This window comes from Theropithecus gelada, chromosome 13 (assembly GCF_003255815.1).
Source record: "Theropithecus gelada isolate Dixy chromosome 13, Tgel_1.0, whole genome shotgun sequence".
NCBI classification, from domain to species: domain Eukaryota; kingdom Metazoa; phylum Chordata; class Mammalia; order Primates; family Cercopithecidae; genus Theropithecus; species Theropithecus gelada.
In genome coordinates, this window is record NC_037681.1 from 95530323 (window position 1) to 95551014 (window position 20692).

Genomic DNA, 20692 nt, shown 5'->3' on the forward strand with positions numbered 1-20692 from the left:
CAAACAGCTCCGATGTGAAAGAGGGAAAGTTTGGGCCAAGCTACTGGCCTGGACATTTTTCACTGTTTCATATCCTCTCTCTTAGTCTCCTCATGCGATGGAGAGGAAACTAAGGTCCCAGGGTCATCCGAGAAACCACAGGGCAGGCAGGGAGTGCCCATCTACACTAAGAGGGGCCCACAGGACAGGCGAGGGTGGCTGTCCTGAGGGCCTGGCATTGGGGCCAGAGAGACCTCTGTGGAATCTCAGTTCTGCCCCTCATCACCCAAGTGATCTATAAAATGGGGGTACAGAAGTTTTACAAAGATAATGGAGAACAGGTCAGTAAAGCCGGAGGATGGTGCCTGACAGGTGAGAAATGCTTGAGGAATGTTTAGCCGCTGTAACTATCACCACTACTGTTTTCATCTGTCATTGAACACGTGGAAGATGGTTATCTATGGGACAAAAGGCAAGGTGGATAAAGGGTGACCATTTAATTTGATTCTTCGAGGGTTAAGGATGAGAAGTGTCTGACTGGATTTCCAACAAGTCTTGAAGCAGTTTAAACATCGAAGATAAACTAAGATTGGCTGCTATAGAATTAACTCTTGTGTGTGCACAACCTCATGCTTCTGGACATGATGATGGGACCTTTTAATGAGGTGGTACAGGCTCAGCTTCTCAGTGCAGGAGCTCCTGCGCCCTTTGCAAACATCTGAAGCCTTCTATAGAGGGTGGAGTTCGCGGGGAGGTGGGGAGCATCAGTGAGGCTTCTGGGCCTTTCTTCTCTTTGGGAAAGTAGTGAGGTGGGAGTGTCTTTGTCACGTGTCACCCTCATGACAATGTTCAGAGACATGTCTGCTGCCCTCAACCTCCTCGGTCACCCCTGTGGGCCTCACTCTCCACTGTCTGCCGTTCAGGCCTGCATTGGGAGATGACTGGAATAGAAGATGGCCTTTTAATGGATATGGCCAGCCTGTATTCACTGCAATGCTGTTTGACCTGCATAGACCCTGCTGTATCCAGGCAGGTAGGAGGCAGTCATCTAGCAGAGTGGACAAAAGCACAGGCCAGCCAGACTGCTCTATCAAGCCAAGCATGGCCCCTCGTGTCTGTGTGACTTCCCCTTTCTGTAGAATAGAGGTGCTGACACTTCCTACCTCAGAGGGCTGTTCTAAGGATGAAATGAATAATGGGAGCAAACGTGGAGAATAGGATCTGGCGCAAAGCAGGAGCCACATGAGGGCTTGCCATTATTACAGTTGCCCATGAGTGCATCTCAGGCTTTTCCTGGATGTGGCCTCCCATTGGCCTCTGGTCTGGGTAGCCCCAGACTTTGTACATTAGCCCTGAGATGTGAAAGTTGTGAAGTAGCATTCCTGGGCCAGTCAATGTGTCACTGGATCTGGAGTGGGAGGACTCTGGGGTGGTCAGAGTTGCCCTTAAACTAGGGTCACTGGAGATGGCTAGAGACTTGTCTGACACTTCACCAAAAAGAAGGGGGCTTGTCTAGTGTCAGGCCGAAGCTGCACCCTTTGTCTTCCTGGGGAGCCTCAAATGTCCTTGTGGGGGAGGTCCAGGCCTCCTCAGGAGCACCTTGGCTCCCAGATATTGTAGGAACTAGAGGTCAGGGACCCAGCTTGTGGGATGGAGGGTGGGGGGCTAGTGGCCCACAGCCCTGGAGGCTGAGGTAGATTCCAGGAGTTGGAAACAAGCTGGGCAATATAGCAAGACCCTGTCTCAATATAGCAAGACCCTGCCTCAATAATAAATTAATAAATAAAAGATTAAACAAAACAAACAAACAAGTGAGAGTTATCTGATGCTTCTCATTCTCCTGGTTTAAATCTGGGAAAAGTTCATGGGAATTTATGTGGGAAACAGATTCAGTGAAAGAACTAGGGAGAGTTGCCTCCACCTGAGCACAGAGGGTGCATTATCATTTACATAGAGCCTCTCCATTGTGCCAGGTACCGTGCCAGCCTCCAGGTATGCAAAGGTGAACAAGTAGACATTGTTCTTCTAGCCTTTGGTGCTTATGATTTGGACCCTAATAAATATTTAGTTCCAAATTGTAGATAGTCTTGTGAAGGGAAAAGCTCAAGTTCTTAGAATAACAGGGAGCCTGACTATTGTGATCTGGAGGATGAGAAGAGGCCTCTATGGAGAGAGGCCTGAAGGACTGGTAGCAGATTGGCAGGGCATATACCTGGAGGGCCTGTGTGCATGAGCTCCAAGGCAGGGATGGGCAAGTTGGGGAAGTTGGGGAACTGAACCAGGGAGAGAATCTACACAAAGAGTGCAGACCTTACCATAAGGTTAGGAGGTGGGGCCAGGCGCGGTGGCTCACCCCTTTGATCCCAGCACTTTGGGAGGCCGAGGCGGGTGGATTGCTTGAGTCCAGGAGTTTGAGACCAGCCTAGACAACATGGTGAAACCTTGTCTCTGCTGAAAAAAACAAAACAAAACAAAACAAAAAATTGGCTGGGTGTGGTGGCACACTGCTGTAATCCCAGCTACTTGGGAGGCTGAGGCACTAGAATTGCTTGAACTCGGGAAGCAGAGGTTGCAGTGAGCCGAGATTGCACCATTGCATTCCAGCCTGGGTAACAGGGTGAGACTCAGCCTCAAAAAAAAAAAAAAAAAAAAAAAGAAAAAGAAAAATCACACACACACAACAACAAAAAAATTAGCCAGACAAGGTGGCACGTGCCTGAAAGTCCCAGCTACTCAGGAGGCTGAGGTGGGAGGATCACCTGAAGCTGGCTGAGATCTCATCACTGCACTCCAGCCTGGACAACTGGAGCGATACCCTGTTAAAAAAAAAAAAAAAAGATTAGGAGGTGGCTAGAGGCCCGATTAGGAGGTGGGGCCCTGAAAGGATTTTGAGCTTTGTTCCAACGGAAAGCCCTGAAAGCCAGGGATCAGCTGGCTTTCAGGCTGAGTCTGGCTGGGCATGGAAAGTGGATGGAAGAGGTAAAAGCCGAACTGGGGATTGTAGGAGTCCAGGAAAAAGGTGATGGCTACCCGGCCTAGGGTGAGGGGCAATGGGATTGATGTGACTGGCCGTGTTAGGTACTGGGGGAACAAGAGATGAGGGTAATGAACCCTGGCTCCAGTGATGTTGTCACAGGCCTTCCGACTCAACCATTCTGAAAATAACTCTCCTCTGCCCTAATAGGCCTTTCCTCTGGTATGCACCAGTTCTCCAAAAATTAGGTCTATTTTTATAATTTTAATTTTTTTTTTAAGACAAAGTCCTGTCAAATCGTTTGCTACTAATGGTCTTTAATAATAACTTTCTGTACATAACAGATTTTGTTCTTTTGAAGAGCTGAGTAGTGTTCCATGACATAGACCTATGCCATAATTTATTTAACCAATGGCTTTGCTCTTGTCTTCCTCCCCTTTCAGGTTGACCAGTATCTCTACCACATGCGCCTCTCTGATGAGACCCTCTTGGAGATCTCTAAGCGGTTCCGCAAGGAGATGGAGAAAGGGCTTGGAGCCACCACCCACCCCACTGCAGCAGTGAAGATGCTGCCCACCTTTGTGAGGTCCACTCCAGATGGGACAGGTGCGGCACCTGGGGGATGGCTCTAGCTGCTGCGTTACTCGGGGGTGATTTAGTTGGCTTTATTCAGGACCCAAATAACTCAGAAGCCTCAGAAACCAACCGTGGCTAAGGGAAACATCCAGGGAATTGAATGGAAGGCTGTGTGACGGATGGACGGGAAGCTTGGGAAAAACTTTGTTTAATCACCTTATTTGGATACAGAATCCTTTTTTTTTGAGACGGTGTCTCACTCTGTCACCCAGCCTGGAGCTCAGTGGTTCGATCTCCATTAGCTAGGATGATCTTAATCTCCTGACCTCGTGATCGGCCCGCCTCGGCCTCCCAAAGTGCTGGGATTACAGGCGTGAGCCACCGCACCCAGCCCAGAATCCTTATTTTATGGCGCACCACCCAGCAAGTGATTTAATCAGGTAGGGGAAAAAGGATCATGGTGGAGATTCAAGTTGGAAAGGTTGGAAAGGTCCAGTGGATTAGGGCTAGATCACTGAAGGCCTTGAATGCAAGCCTAAAACGTTTAGTCTCTGCAGTAGCCTTGGGGAGTAAACGCAAGTTTTTCAGGAGTGTCTTGGTAACGTATGTCTTTGGCAGTATAGGTAGAGTGGAGGGGGGAGCGAGGCCCGACTGGTAGAACACAAGACATGGCCCTGTTGGGTGGTGGTGGGTGGGCAGAAAGAGGATTCAAGGGTGGGGCCTGGGTGTGGAGCCCAGCTGCCTGGGAATGGCAGCATCCCAGAGAAGGGGACCAAACAAAGTTGTGTCAGAGCTTTTATTTAATCCTCATAATAGGTGTCTCCATTTTAGAGATGAGGTGCTTGTGAGGCCCATGAGGGGTGGAGGGTGGCGGGTAGGTACTCACATCTGGAGGGCAGGAGAGAGAGCCCAAGGGGCAGCTGCCAGGGCAGAGGAAGAAGCAGGAAGCACAGTGTCCGAAAACCTAAGGGGGACGAGATCTCCAGGAAGCTGACAGGTCGCTTGTGAGGCATCTGCAGGGGCGTTGTTGGGAGGGGAGTTAGGGGCAGGGTGTGGGTCAGGGCCTGTGAATGCCAAGTGCCTGTGCTATTTCCAGCACACGTGTGTCCTTGAGGCTCATCTCCCTAAGTGCCTCTAGGGACCTGGTTTGTCTAATGAGACTGTATGGTTCCCAAAATAAGTGTTTGCTGAAGCCTTGGGACCCAGCCTGGACCCAGTGCTGAGGGTATGACCTTGTTTAGGATTGTTTCCTGAGTGTGTTTCTTGGCCCTTCAAAGAGACCCTCGAGGTGAGGGGCCTCTTATCTCTTCCATGTCCTCTAGATTGGCATGTTTACCTACCACTCCCTCTGACTGGAAACCACACCCATTTCTGAGATTGTTGTTTGACATTCAGATAAATGTACTCCTGAAGGCCAAGGCCTTGTCTTTATTTCACCCAGCACTAGCACTAAGTAAGTACCCTAAATCTTTTCTAAATACATATGGGCTAAGGACTCTTCTGGGCACCTCAATGTATTAACTCATTTACTTTTCAGAAACCTTTATGGTAAGTACAAATTTTATCCACAATTTATAGATGAGGAATTTGAGGCTCGAATGTCAAAAAGTCGTCCAAAATCATACAGCCAGTGAGAGGCCGAGTTAGGAATCAAGCTTGCGGAAGCCGAAGTTCAGGCGTCGGTACTACACGTGATGCGTTCTATGTGTTCATGTGCGTGTTAGCCTGTGCACTTGGTGCTGGAGCACACTGCAAATGCTCACCTAAAATTTTTTGGAATGGAGTTGGGACTGATTGTTTAGCCTGTATTATAGGCAGGTGAATTAAGTTTGTTGGGGAGAACTAATTATGGGGCAAGCTTTCAAAATTCTCATTGCTTTCCTGAAGCTGGAGGCACCAAGACCTCCCATGCACTTTGAAGCTTGCACTGTTTGCAGCACATACTGAAATGTCTTACTCACTGAAACAAAGGAAGTGGCTCCTGGAATAATGGAGACCAGATTGCAGGAAACCCATACCTAATCCCTCCCTCCCCATCTGCAGGGAGTCCATAGGTTAGCTCCTCACCTCCATACTCTCTGGGACTCAGCCTTTGTTTTTGTAAAGTAAAGAGGTTGGACCCAGCAGTTCCAGTCTGTTCTGCACATCTACTAGAACTAGTATGCTAGTCTATTTACACAAACACATCTGAGATCCTGTAATGGGAGATAAACCCTTGGTGTTCATTGGATGGTGTCTTAGTTCATTTTTGTGTTGCTGTAAAGTGGAACATATGTATATATAACAACTCAGCAATTCCACTTCCAACTATATGCCTTGAACAGACTCCTGTATGAATCCAAGGAGACATGGCCCAATAATGTTCATTACAGTGTTGCTTATAATGGCAATGTATTAGAATTTTTTGTTTGTTTGTTTTAGGTGGAGTTTTGCTCTATCACTCAGTGGTACGATCTCAGCTCACTGCAGCCTCTGCCCAGGTTCAGTCGATTCTCCTGTCTCAACCTCCTGAGTAGCTGGGATTACAGGCACCCACCACCACACCCGGTTTCACATAGTGAAACACCGTCTCTACTATAATCCCACCTACTATAATCGCACCTATAATCCCAGCTACTTGGGAGGCTGAGGCAGACAGAATTGCCTGAACCCGGGAGATGGAGGTTGCCGTGAGCTGAGTTTGCATCACTGCACTCCAGCCTGGGTGACAGAATGAGACTGTGTCTCAAAAAACAAACAAAAATAGATAAATTAAAAAAAAAATAAAGTGGTCAGCATCAGGGCTTTCAAGTTTTGTTTTGTCACTTGGGGGTATGAGTTATGGATTATGGCAGTGAAAATAGGTAACTCCTAAGTTGATGCAGACTATCAAAAATGAAAATTCTCTGTTGTCAGCACCCTAGTGAAGTGCTGAGAGGAAAGGCCGAGGTGAAGTTGTGTTAGCGATTCCCTCCCATGTGGTCGCACACAGCCTGGGTGCCTGCCATTGCTGCTGGGGGTGAAACTGCATCGCTCTTCCACAGAAGGCTCGAGGCATTTGCTCCAGGGACACCTGTTCAGCACCACCTTTCTCAGAACCTTCGTTTCTCAGCCTGTTCATGACTAGTATTACTTTTCAAATCTGAAAAATCAAACCCCAGATCTAGAGGAAGCCAATCTTTAAATCCATAGCTTTCTAACTTTTCTGGACTATATCTTCACATCAAGAAACACATGCATATAAATATTTATATGAAAGGAAATAAATTTGGGGACCAGAATTTATTCTGAAACATGATGAAGTTGGGTTTGTCTTCTAGTCTTTAAGAAGGTTGCTAGTCGGAACCTACTAAATGTTTTTTACCTTGCAGTTTGAAAGCCACTGCCTTAAATGATCCTTGGCCCAGTTTGGTTCTAGATTAGCATTTCATTTCTCGCTGGCATGAAATGTGTAGTTTCAGGACAGTGTGGGGTGAGAGGTGAGAATCAGAATTATATGTTCAAATGGGTTTGAATTCAAGCTGTGTGCTCCAGAGCAATTTATGCTGTGATCCTCTATTTCCCCATTTGTGAAAAGGGGAAACTTCATGGGTTTTCTGAGAATTAAGGGAGAATCAGATATGTGACTTTCTCACATACGCTACAAACACTCCTGCAGCCACAAACCACCACTGCAAAAGGCATGCTCATTGCCAAATTTACTAAGAAAAGGTATGTGAGTTAACCATCCTGGCTAACACAGTGAAACCTCATCTCTACTAAAAATACAAAAAATTAGCCAGGCATGGTGGTGGGCGGCTGAAGCAGGAAGAATGGTGTGAACCCGGGAGGCAGAGCTTGCAGTGAGCCGAGATCACGCCACTGCATTCCAGCCTGGGCCACAGAGCGAGTCTCCGTCTCAAAAAAAAAAAAAAAAAAAAAAAAAGAATTTATCTGATGAATTGACACCTGTTTAATACAACCTCCATCAGAAAAGGGAATGCTTATACACTGTTGGTGGGAATGTAAATAAGTACAGCCTCTATGGAAAACAGTTGACATTTCTCAAAGAACTGAGAATAGAACTACCATTCCATCCAGCAATCTCACTATTGAGTATCTACCCAAAGGAAAAGAAATCATACCAAAAAGACGCCTGCACTTGTATGTTTATTACAGCACCATTCACAATAGCAAAGATGTGGAGTCAATGCCCATCAATGGACAGATGATGGGATAAAGAAAATGTAGTATATATACATAATAGAATACTGTTCAGTCTTAAAATAGAATGAAATAATGTGTTTTGCAGCATCATGGATGGAACTGGAGGCTGTTATTTTAAGTGAAACAGCTCCAAAGCAGACAAATACTGCATGTTTTCACTTATAAGTGGGAGCTAAAAATGTCTCCACATGGACATAGAAAGTGGAATAATAGACAACGGAGACTTGGAAGGGTGAGGGTAGGAGGGTGGGGGCATGAGGGTAGGAGGGTGGGGGGCGCTGTGGATGATGAGAAATTACTTAACGGATACAGTGGGTGTTGGATACACTGAAAGCCCTAACTTCACCATTGTGCAGTATATCCATGTAACAAAATTAGACTTGTATCTCATAAATGTATACAACTAAAAAAAAACCTCCATCAAGATAGAGAACATTACCATTACCCCAGAAAGTTACCTTGAGCCCCTTCCCAGTCAGTCCCTGTTCCTGACCCCCCAGAGGCAATCACATTCTATTTTCCACATATATCAGTGTTGCCTGTTCCAGAACTTCACATAAATCGACTCATACAGTATTTGTTTTTTATGCAAGTCTTCTTTTACTTTTCATAATGTGGGATTTATCTGTGTTGTGTCTATCAGTGTCTCGTTCCTTTTGGTTGCTGATTTCATAGTATGATTAGAATCTATGATATGAATATTGATGGACACCTGGGCAGTTTCCACTTTTTGACTATTTGAGTAAAGCGGCTATGGACATTATTGTACGAGCCTTTTTGTGGACACGTTTTTAGTTTCTTGTATAATCAACTAGGAGTGGAATTACTGGATCATTCATAGAGTTTGGTATACGTTTAATTTTTAGAAAATTGCCAGACCTTTTCCCCAAATTGTTGAACCATTTATACTCCCACCAATAATGTATGAGAGCTCTGCCTGCTCCATATCCTCAACAGCGTTTGTTGTCTGTATGCCCTTGTTTCTTTTTTTCAGTGGAGAGTTGATTAAAGAAAGCATTCATTTGTATTTGCCAGGAATCACACCATCTTGACCTCTCTGTAGGCAGCCCTAATCTGTGCCACAACCCTGCGTGGGACTGTGGTACCAGTCCTAACACAGTTCTGTCAGGGGCCCCACCACACATAGGGGCCACAGATAAGGGCCTGGCTTTCAGAGGACATTTCCATCTTAAAAGGGGGAATGCAGGGGCTGGGCACAGTGGCTTACACCTGTAATCCTAGCACTTTGGGAGGCCAAGGTGGGTGGATCACTTGAGGTCAGGACCAGCCTGGCCAACATGGTGAAACCCCCATCTCTACTGAAAATGCAAAAAGTTAGCCAGTTGTGGTGGCGTGGGCCTGTAGTCCCAGCTACTCGGGGGGCTGAGGCAGGAGAATCTGGGAGGCAGAGGTTGCAGTGAGCTGAGATCATGCCGCTGCACTCCAGCCTGGGCGACAGAGTGAGACTCCGAAAAAAAAAAGGAAATGCAGGAAGAATTGATAGCATTTAATGAGCACCCATGGTGTCTGTACTAGGCCATTTACATAAATCTATTTTACTCTCTACAAAAACTTTACAAGAGAGTCATTCTTACTTTAAAAATGAGGCAACCAAGGCTAAAAAAGGATTGATGGTTGCCAAGGTCACCTGTGGTCAGACGGTGACAGTTGGGATGTAAGCATAGATAGTCCTGACTCCATGGCCATAAGATTCACAGTTTACATTGGCTTGTGCTGCTGAACAAAAGTTTCTAGGGAAAATCAGATGATTATCTTTTTAAATGGATCCTAAATACGAGTTGGCTTTGTATCATTCAAATAAGAAGCTCAAGTACAACCCAACTGAAAATGTGCCAGCCGCATGGTCTAACTTAGAAATGAAGTATCTTTGTGGTGTCTTTATCAACCTTGTCTTGGCAAGATCGTTTGGATATAACTATGCCTCATGAGACAGAGCGAGGGTAAAGGCAGTGTCAAATCGATCATGTGACTCTTCTTCACCTCTGAATTGTGAATTATTTTCACAGGTAAGTACACCTCCATCCTCTAGCCAGACTTAACCCCTCTAGAGAGCAGGGAACCATGATGCCGATGGTAACGGTGATGATGGTGATGATAAAAATTGTAGACATCGTAAGTGCCAGGTACTGTGCTAAACGCTGTGTTTGAGCTATCTCATTTGTTACAGTCATCCAATGGTAGGTATGCTGAACTCTACTTCACAGAAAAAGAAAATAGATTTGGAGCAGTTAGGCAACTTGCCCAAAGTCACATAGTGAGCAAGTGGCAGCATTGGAATTGGAACTCGGCCAGCTGAATTGCTAATGCCTGGGCTTTTAAGCACGCCACCAGTGGCACATTTTATGTACCTTCCATGCTGCTAGCACAATGTATGGATTCTTCTCTTACTAACCCAGGCCTAGCTGTTCAGTTCATTCAACAGTCCTCTCCGAGTCTTGGTCCTCCGTGCAGCAGCAGTGTGCTACGCTGCCTCGTGCCCTGCCTTTGAAGAGTGAAAGTTGTGCTGGGGAGATAAGGCCCATGTAGACAAAACAATTAGAGATATCGGGCCATATAATGCAAGCACATGATACGATAAAGGGAGACCGGGCTGGTGATACGTTGCATGGAAGCTGGTTAAACCCGAAAGAAGCCCTTATCTTGGTTGCTCTGCATTATATTAACTACTGTACAGCGGAGACATACATCCAGAGCTAGCACACAGCAAGTTAATTAGTGGACTTACGTAGTCCAGGCAATATAAATTGAAGATTGTACTGATAGATAGCCTCAGTACAGCAGATGGCACTTAACATTGTCAGGCGTTGTGCCAAATGCCTTACACTTCCTTGCACTGAATCTTGACAAGGTGCGTGTGTGTATGTGTACATGTATATGTGTGTGTTTTCCTGTGTTCTCGTTCTGGGTTGTGGAGGGAGGTGCTGACTAGGAGGAGGTTATCATAACCCTTTTAAAACAGATGATGAAATCTGAGTGTCAGATTTCTAATAAATTGCCAAAAGCTACATGGCTAATACATGTTAGAGTGGGATTTGACCCCAGGTCTGCCTGCCTAAAAAGCTGAACATGCTCAAAGCCTACACAATATTGAAACGTAATCGTGTTTTAACCCTTTGAAGAGTGGTTTCACATCTGTGCGGCTAATTACACCTCTCTGTGACTGGCACCTATTTTGAACTTAAGAAACACTTCCTGGGTAAAAAGAGCACCAGAGTGATGCTTTCCAAGAGGTGTCCTAGGAGCTTTGGGGTGCTAGTCATGTGTTTTACATGTTCCACGCCTCTCCCTTCAGTTGGAGCAGCTCTGTTTTTCTCTATTTTACGTTGTGGTATTTGGTCCACCAATTTTATTTGGAAATAAGCATTCTGTTGCATTTGAAAACAAATGATGTAGAAGATCAGCTCACTCCATTCCTAGTCTGTACCAGACACCAGCATTAACTGTGATTCAATGCCTTTAATGACACGGAGTATTGAATACTTCTGTATGGCTGAGCTCTTGAATGGTGGCCAGCATTGCATTGTAATGGAGTAACTGGAATCCTGGGGGTTAAAAAGAGGCCGCCAGGTGTGGTAGTGATCATGGTGATTCTGGGTTCATGGAAAATACGTGCCTTGAGACCTTGTGTCTTGCCTCATTACCTGCTTAGGACTTGGAGATGTATCTTTTTGGTCCTCGTTTCATTTGGAGTATATGCCATACATTCTCAGAGCAGTCCACTGTTGTGTGCTAGCAGGTGCTTGAAAACTAAAGGAAGAAAACAAGATCCCCTCAACCCAGAGTCACCCCATAGAGAATGATTGGAATGTTCAGTGCAGTTACCTGGGGCCACTGGAAGTGCTATTGTAGGGCAGGAAGGGCAAGTCCCTTTAGGGGCATTAAGTTATAAATATAGGACTGGTTCAGGAACTGAATGTGAAAGTATGCGTGTGTGTCTTTGACCCACTCCAAGTTTATGACTGCGTGCCTCAGGCATTGAGTGACAAGGAAGAGCTGGAGGCTGTATGGTTGGATCAAATACAGTCCAGCATTCTGATTCCTGAGCCTCTCCCAGTTTTGGCATTGAAAGTCCCATGTCATAGGAAACCCCTCCATCCTGGGCAAACTGGGATGGTTGGCCACCCTCCATGGCCCTGGAGCCCATGCCCTCACTGCTGCTCAGCTCAACTATGGCAGCAGCCCCTGAGCTGCCTCCCTTGTGCTGCTAGCCCTGCCCTCCACAGTGCCGTTAGTCACTAGAGCCCTTTTGGAAACAGATTTGACCTTCTTAAGAATGAAAGTCCTTGGCAATGGTATTTGCTGTGCGCTTATAGCCATGTCACGTGAGCCCTATGTTGTAGACACTCTGGACATGCCATTTTTTGGCACCCACAAATTAGTGCCAATCGTAGTTATACCAAACCTCTGTCCTGCCTTGCTGGACACCAGAGCATGCCACAAACCTCCACGGCCTTGACAGGGAGAAAGGGAACAAGTACCTTGATAAGATCTATTAACGGAGGAATAATTACTGTGTTTCTTCTTTGGGTTTTTTTTTTTTTTCTTTTGAGACAGTCTGGCTCTATGGCCCAGGCTGGGATACAGTGGCGAGATCTCAGTTCACTGCAACCTCCACCTCCTGAGTTCAAGTGATTCTCTTGCCTCAGCCTCCTGAGTAGCTGGGATTACAGGGCCATGCCACGATGCCCGGCAAATTTTTGTATTAGTAGAGACAGGGTTTCACCATGTTGGCCAGGCTGGTCTCAAACTCCTGACCTCAACTAATCTGCCCGCCTTGGCCTCCCAAAGTGCTGGGATTACCAGCATGAGCCACCGCATCCGGCCTGTGTGTTTCTGTATGTTCACATACAACATAGTCCATGTTTCACGTAAGCGTCACAACCGCTGTAGAATCCTGTTCTACAGGTGAGGTGAGAGAGCCCTGTGATGTGCCCACACCACACAGGTAGTGAAACCGCTGAGCTGGAATTCAAAACGAGGCCTGCCCACCTGTCTGAGGTCCAGTGCCTCACCACTGCTCTGTGGGAGCCTCTCATGCGTGGGCATTAGGAGAGGGTCCATCTCAGGACTGCCGAGTCACAGTGCTCGGCCTGCCTCACATTCCGGGCTTGGAAGGAATGCAGTCCTTGGCTATGGTGGTTGTGGCTTCCTGTGTGTGTGGAGGAGAGCCGCAGGGAGGAGGGTTGTCAGGGAATGTGTGTTCCAGAGGAGTCCTGTAAGCAAAGCAAGAAAGGACCTCCCTCCTGGGAACAGGGTTATCAGCAATACTTTATTATTTGTATTTTTCCTTCAGTCCATCAGCAAATCCTGCACACCACCCGTTCTTGGTGGAGCGGTGGCCTCTGGTGAGTCCAGCTGGGCTGGCCTCGGATGACGACCCACCGGGGCAGCCTCACCGCCTCAGTCCCCTGTGGTCACTGATTCAGCGGATCGCGTGTATCCTGGACTTGAGAGTGCTGATGAGGCAGTTCATCTTTGATATCCCTTTCATCCCTCATGACAGCCACCACATTGCGTTTCCTAGAATTTGGCTGAGTTCCCACTACCGGGGAAGGCTCAGAGCTGGAGTGTCTGGAAAAGTCAACCATGGCCATGAGGCAGGCAGGCTAACCCCAGATGAGGGCGATGTTGCTGTAGTTAGCCCGCAGCTGTAGCTAGGGGTGGGGCCACCTCTAGTCACTGGGCAGGAAATGGAAAAGTAGTGCCCCTAAGGAGGAATGCTGTAGTCACTGGAGCTGATTCCAGTGACTTTTCTTGGACAGGTTTCTGCAATCCCTTCTGCTGTCGTTGGCCTGGGACACTCAAGTGAGGCTGTGGGACAGGGCTTGCCGAGAGCCCGGAGAGAGAGTACCTAGTACTTAGTGAGTCCTGAGTTCTTGGTCCCGCACCACACTTGTCTAATTTTTCCCCTCACAGCAACCCAATGAGATGCGATGTTCCCATTTTAGAGATGAGGCAGCTGAGGCTCAGAGGCTCAGGAACTTGCCTCTGCTGGAAAGTGGCCGGGGTTCTGGAGCAGGTGATTGGACTCCAGATCCAGAGCCAGTCTCCGTGTGTCACGCTGCCTGACACACTTCTGCCTGTGTGGTCTCTGGTGGATGATATCTACCCTTTTTCCCCTTGGGACCCTGGGGACTGTGGGTGATGCTCTCAGGGAGCTGGGCAGATGTGGCTTTTCTCAGGGCCTAAGTGCTGGAGGTGCTGAGTGGAGCTGGGTATAAAACAAACATTCTTGGGTTACTGAGTCAGAGCCTCTCCCTGACCTCTGACCTGTTCCGCTTCACTTCATTGCTGTTCTCCCACTGGGAAAGGGGTTGAGTGTTGACAAACATGCCAATAAGTGAACCCCTGGGGAAATTAATTGCCTTGTGTCCTTTGAGAAGGTTGTGGCAGGGCAGCAGAAGACTGGCGGTGCTGCTCGCGGTTGGCAGTCACCTGGGGATGCGCCTTGCCTGCCCCACCAGCCCCTGTCCCGCTGCAGGCTCCGCGCCTCTTCAGCACTTTCATTCTGTGCCACACAATGGGGCCCTTCCCCAGAGTCGGTGGTATTATTACCCAGGATCTGGATGTTTCCTGTCTACACTGCTGTTTCCTGGAGGGTAGGAACTGCACCTTCTCAGTGATGCATGACAGTCTTCACCCATCTCTGTCTGTGGCTCCTTTCTGGAGTCTCACTTGGCCTCTCTCCTGCTCTTTCAGAGCTTTTCTGTGGCATGAGTGACCTGACTGTTGTCGTACGTACACGCTCTGGGGTCAGCATTCTCTTGCATTCTAATAAGCCTGAGATCCTTTGAGGGGCCACTTGCTTGGCTTATTCACCAGGCCTCTTAGTTTGTAGTGAATTGGACCTCATTCCTCTCCATTACTTGACCCCTTTGATCTTGCTGCAGGACATGGGCCTCATAATATGCAAACATTAGAAAGTAAATTTAGTACTGCAATTGCAGTACGCAAACATTATATGCAAACATGATATACAAACATCAGAAAGTAAATTTAATACTGTGATCGCAGTTTGGTGTTCTGGGGGTAGGAGGAACAGGATGGAGCATGGACCCCTGGCATGGGGCTTGCTGAAAGCACTGAGGAGATAGTCAGCTCTCAGGAGGGGTGAGCACATCGTTGGATGTAACTGTCTTATTGTTGATTGAATTATAAAAGTAATGTATATGTGATGGAATACTACTCAGCCATAAAAAGGAACAAATTAATGGCATTCGTAGCAACCTGGATAGGATTGGAGACCGTTATTCTAAGTGAAGTAACTCAGAAATGGAAAACCAAACATCATATGTTCTCACTCATAATTGGGAACTAAGCTATGAGGATACAAAGGCGTAAGAATAATACAATGGACTTTGGAGACTCAGAGGAAAGGATGGGAAGGGAGTGAGGGGTTTAAAAAAAACTACCCTGTGAGTTTCTGGTTTTAATAAAGCTCTTGAGAATTAAAAAAATAACAATAATGTAAAGGTGTATGGCATGACATTAGACTATATGTAATGTCTGTAGAGATAAGTGAATCCCACTGGCCACCCCTTACCCACAGATACTCCTGGAGGGACTTGGAGTTTTAAGTCTTGGTGGTTCCTGGAAGAGTTTTGCCCAAAATTAATAGTGGCCCTTCCTTTCTCTGCAGAACACGGAGAGTTCCTGGCTCTGGACCTTGGAGGGACCAACTTCCGTGTGCTTTGGGTGAAAGTAACGGACAATGGGCTTCAGAAGGTGGAGATGGAGAACCAGATCTATGCCATCCCTGAGGACATCATGCGAGGCAGTGGCACCCAGGTATGACCCTTGTCTCAGGGCGGCCCCTGGTGACAAAAACTTCCTTGGGATGTTCTTTCTGCACTTTCTCCAGCCGCTCCCAGTGTTTGCATAGGCAGTCGTCCAAGACACTTGTGGATGCCAGCACAGCTGTAAGGGCTCCCTCTCGGCCCGAGCTCAGGCTGTTCTGGTTGTATTTTATACCCAACATGTATTAAAAGGAGTGACTAGAGAAGAAGCATTAAATCCAAGTAAGGCGCTGTTCAGTGTTGTCACATCTTGGGCCTCAGGACTTGGAAGAGGTCAAGCCCTCTGACTCCTGGTCTGCTGTTCTCTCTCCCACACAAGGCTCCCTCCTGGGAAAGGAATTTCTGACCATGAGTAGAACACGCGGGGGGAGATATTTTTAGACTCATTTTGTCTTTGGGGTGGCCTTGAGGTAAACCTGCTTTCCTCGTTATCATGCTGGGGTTGGAGAAGGGAGGCTGCTTCCCTAGGGCTGTGGGCATTTGAGCTTTACCGAAGTTGTCACGTGTCTCCAGTATAACATCAGGAGGGACACAAAGGGTAGAGGCCCTTCCACTGCCTCTCCTATGCCTGCACCAAGCTGAGGTAGTAAAGAGGTTGGGCCCTGTATCCAGGCACTCGAGCCATGTGATTCTGGGCAGGTGATAGAGCTTGGCAGAGCCTCAGTTTATTCATCTGTAAAAAGGGATGATAGTATACAGATTGGGGTGTAGATTAGAGGAGATGATACCTGTTAAGTATTTGCTTAGTGCTGGTGCATAATCTAGTGCCCTGTTTTTTCACAGGGGTTTTTGTCTGTTTATCTAATAGCTTCTTATGCTGTCACTCTCTGTGGCTAGTAATTGCATTGTTCCCTGTTGGGGGATATGGTTGCCTTTTCTTCCCATTGCCTCAATCTCCTGCCTTGGGCCACATCCCCCAGATGATAAATATTTAAGAAACAAGATAAGACAAAACCAACAAACAAAATAACATCTGAAGTTTGGCTGTGATTATGTAAAAGACTTGTAGCTTGACAGTGATGTGTTAGGTGGATTTTTAAGTTTTACAAGAACAACACCCTCCCTGTTGCTTGTACCCTGACAACATGCAGGGCCCAGGCACCTTGCAGTCCCTGCAGCACCATCCTTAGAGCCTGGCAAGGACAAGGAAGTGCATCTCTGCCAATTGAGAAAAAGAATCCATTTTAAACATTCAAGATGCGAGTGAAGTTTTTCTTGAAAAACTTAACCTTAAAATTGCTCAGACCACCTAGTTAGAGGGTATCAAGAAAATCTACTCTCCATGCAATATATAAGCAAAACATTTTAGTCCGGATTAAAAACAAAAAACAACTATGAGACCCACCTTGAAGAACATTAAAACTGCTGGGATATTAGAAAGATTTTGAGTAAGTGGAAAAAATGCTATCTAAAAATGAAACAGAAAGAAAACTAGAAGAAAATATAGGTATCTTTGACCCTAAGGAATAGAAAGACTACTATGTACCTAAAAGCAGCAGAAAACACTTGGAAAAAAGGCTGAAAGGAAGTTCATTGTGGCTATTTTAGTGATGGAATTACTGGTGCTATATTTTCCCCATATTTCCCCCCCTTTTTTGGTATTCGGTATCAGTATTTTACTTAAAGGAAAACAAATGGATTGTAAAAATACAATTTAGTTGAAACCAAGAACAAATGTTGAAATCCCAAACTTGCAAAGGTTTTTGAAGAATTGTGAACCTGGGCAATGGGGGTCCCTGGGTAAAGTCTGTCGTCCGGCACATTAACTTCTCCTGAAGATCAGTGGATTGCAAACCTGACTATCAGCCACTTAAGATTTTAAAAGTATATCTTGTGGAAAGGGAAGTGAGCAGGTTTTCAGACCAGTAAGGAAAAGGAAACCATTTTAACTTCATAAAATGATGCCCTTTGAGCCTTTTTATGACAGGAAGGTGTTAACTCTTTCTCTGCATCTCACCCTTAGATCCTCCTCAAAGAGGATGAGATAATCTTTCAATTCAAGGAAGCAGAAGGTCTCCTCTTCTCACCTGAGAAAAGATGTAGGTTCTTTGAACCCAGCACTAGCCAGTGGAACTGCTTGCAGCAATGGAACTGTCTCCTGCCTTCCCTGTGCAATGTGATAGGCACTGACCCTGTGACATCGAGCCCTTGAAGTGTGGCTGGTGTGACTGAGGAACTGAATTTTTAAGGTCTTTTATTTTTTTGAGACAGTCTCACTCTGTCACCCAAGCTGGAGTGCAGTGGCACCATCTTGGCTCACTGCAACTTCCACCCCCCAGGTTCAAGCGATTCTCCTTCCTCAGCCTCCCGAGTAGCTGGGACTACAGGTGTGCACCACCAGGCCTGGCTAATTTTTTGAATTTTTAGTAGAGACAGCTAATTTTTTGAATCACCATGTTGGCTTTGAACTTCTGACCTCAAGTGATCCACCCGCCTTGGCCTCCCAAAGTGCTGGGATTATAGGCAGGAGACACTGCACTGGCCTGTTTTAAAAATTCTAATTAATTGACATAGCCACAGAAGGCCAGTGGCTACTGTATTGGGCAGAGCAGTATCTAATGCTTCTTTGTGGCCTATTTTTCTCTACCTTCCTATGTTAGGAGCGCAATTGGAAAGAAAGCAGTGATCAGAGCTGGGGGAGGAGAAACCCTTTTGCTTTTCCCCCTTCTAACCCCCTCTCTTCGCACAACTTCTGCAACTCTCTCTCTCTTTTTTTTTTTTTGGATAAAAACTGTTTGTACTAAAGATCATTTTGACTAGAGTACCAGGAAGAAGGTGCTGGAAATTTGTTTAATATACGTACCATATAATTCAACTCCAGTCACCTTCCCAACAGAACAGAATTTGCTGAATATTTCCCTATTTTCATGTTAAAATACTTGAACTCTGTTCAAGGGAGTTGGCTCACCTGCACTGGTGATCCCCATGGCAAGAGAGCCTTGTCCTCCCCAGCCTTTGCTCTTGAAAATGTTTTGGTTTGGAGGTCGAAGGTTCAGCCTCAGCTGTTGTTAACTTCGCATGGGATCAGACAGAGGGACAGACAGAATGGATGCGGGAAGTTTAGTTAGATCTGGCCATCTTCCAGATTGTAGTGGCCTTGTCTTCCTGGGTCCCTCCTGCTGACCATACCCTAGGCATCAGGAGAGCCAACAGGTCTGTCAGCTTCCCTCTCCCAACCTCTCAGTTCCTTTATAAATGTAAATACTTTCTGTGGTTTGGCATAGTGGTTCTCAAACTACTGTTCCAGGATCACCTGGAGGATGGAAGCCTTGCTAACAGATGAGTGGGTCCCGCCCCCAGAATTTCTGCTACAGCCGGTCTAGGATGGGCCCTAGACCCTAGAATTTCTAACATGTTCCCAGGTGATGGGGCTGAGGTTGCTGTTCCAGGAGCACACTTTGAAAAGCCATGGTTTAGTCGAATCTAAAGGATAGCTGTCCTCTTACCCACCTTGGCTTTTAGATTTTGCCACGTAGTCAACCTGGCCCTTGGAATCTGCCCAGCCTCTTTGGCCTGTGCTTACTTTTTACACCAGAATGCCTCTGGTCTCAGCCCTCAAACACCTAGAGGGGTCAGCAGCTTCTCTTTGAGGGTGTAGGCGGGGGCAAGAAGGAAGTCAGGAGAGTGTGGGCTTTGGAGCTGATTGAAAGCCTGGTTTATTGTGAATACTGCTTTTCTAAGGCTTAGGAGCTCTGGGTCCTGCACAGTGAGTGTATGTGGTCATGGTTGTGAGGCTGCTCACCCACAAAACGCTATTTATTTCTCAGCGCTCTTCATGAACTTACTGGATGTTCTGTTTAGAAAGTTAGAAAACAAAGATAACTTCTTTGAATTGCCCTCAGATTAGTTTTCTAGAATGGAGAAGAAAATGTAAAAATTGCTTGTTTTTGTTAAGTTGGTTCATAGAATGCCAACAGACAATGTTGTCCCCGCAAACCACCCCCGACCCCATCACCACAGACAGGGATACTAAAATACTTCTTGGCAGCAAGATAGGCTGGCCTTTCTGGTACGGTCGTCAACTGGGCATCCATGTCAATGGGTTTCTGACAGGGCCACCAAAGAATGTTCTGTTCCCCAGGCATGCAGTGACTTTCTGATTAATGTTGGCCATGATTTCCCCTACCTCACAGGGTTATTTTGACAGCAGTTTAGATAAATGGCTTAAGTAGAGGACAATATTTAGTGGGCAAAAACTAATGTTAAGGCTTTATATGTATTGCCTCATGTACTCCTTTTCATAACTCCATGAGGACAGGTCCAGTTATAATTCCCCTTTTGGTAGATGAGCAAATGAAGATATAAGAGGAGATAATGGGTTTTGCACACATTCAGCTAGTTACTTGCTGAGCCAGAAGTGCACGCCCTTAATCTCTATGCTGTTCGACCTCTCTGCTTACCACCCTGTCATGTGTCCTTAGCTGTTTGACCACATTGCCGAATGCCTGGCTAACTTCATGGATAAGCTACAAATCAAAGACAAGAAGCTCCCATTGGGTTTTACCTTCTCGTTCCCCTGCCACCAGACTAAACTAGACGAGGTAAGATGGGCTCTTTGGACACTTTTGTTGCTTTACTCTTGGGGCTGGGAGGGCCGAGAGGGACTTCTGAGCCACCTGCTGTGGTGGTGGTGGTAGCACTGGAGGATTGTAGAGATGAAGTTCTGCCTTTCTGGGTGACTGTGTATGTCAGTGTGGGGGCTGGTGAAGAAATATTTAGGGGGTTGGGAGTGCTCTTTATCACTCTGTCTCCCACACACATTGCACAGTATCCTTATCCCATCCACAGTGAGAACTCAGGAACTCCCCAGTCTAAAGTGTTGTGATAAAGACCCTTGGAAGAAAGATGCTTGGAGAGTTATTGATGTAAGGAAACTAGTACAGTCATGTATTGCTTAACAATGGGGATATGTGCTGAGAAATGCTTTATTAGGTGATTTCACTTATGTGTAAACATCATAGAGTGCACTTACACAAACCGAGATGGTACAGACTACTACTACACACCTAGGCTGTATGGGACAGTCTGTTACTCCTAGGCCACAAATCTGTATAGCATGCTACTGTACTGAATGCTATAGGCAATTGTGACACAGTGATATCTGTGTTATCTAAACTAGGCAATAGTAACTATCGAGCTCTATTATAATCTTGTTACCACC

The 20692-nt window shown here is 46.4% G+C and overlaps 1 protein-coding gene across 2 annotated transcripts in view; it reads left to right on the forward strand.

Annotated features, from left to right (window-relative positions):
- HK2 (hexokinase 2) overlaps positions 1 to 20692 on the forward strand; it is a 58762-nt gene that overhangs the window by 17810 nt on the left and 20260 nt on the right. For both annotated transcript variants that reach the window (XM_025354393.1, XM_025354394.1), the window contains exons 2-4: positions 3397 to 3559; positions 15375 to 15523; positions 19953 to 20072. In XM_025354393.1, the coding sequence (XP_025210178.1) occupies positions 3397 to 3559; positions 15375 to 15523; positions 19953 to 20072 (432 nt within the window). The remainder of the gene's footprint in view (positions 1 to 3396; positions 3560 to 15374; positions 15524 to 19952; positions 20073 to 20692) is intronic.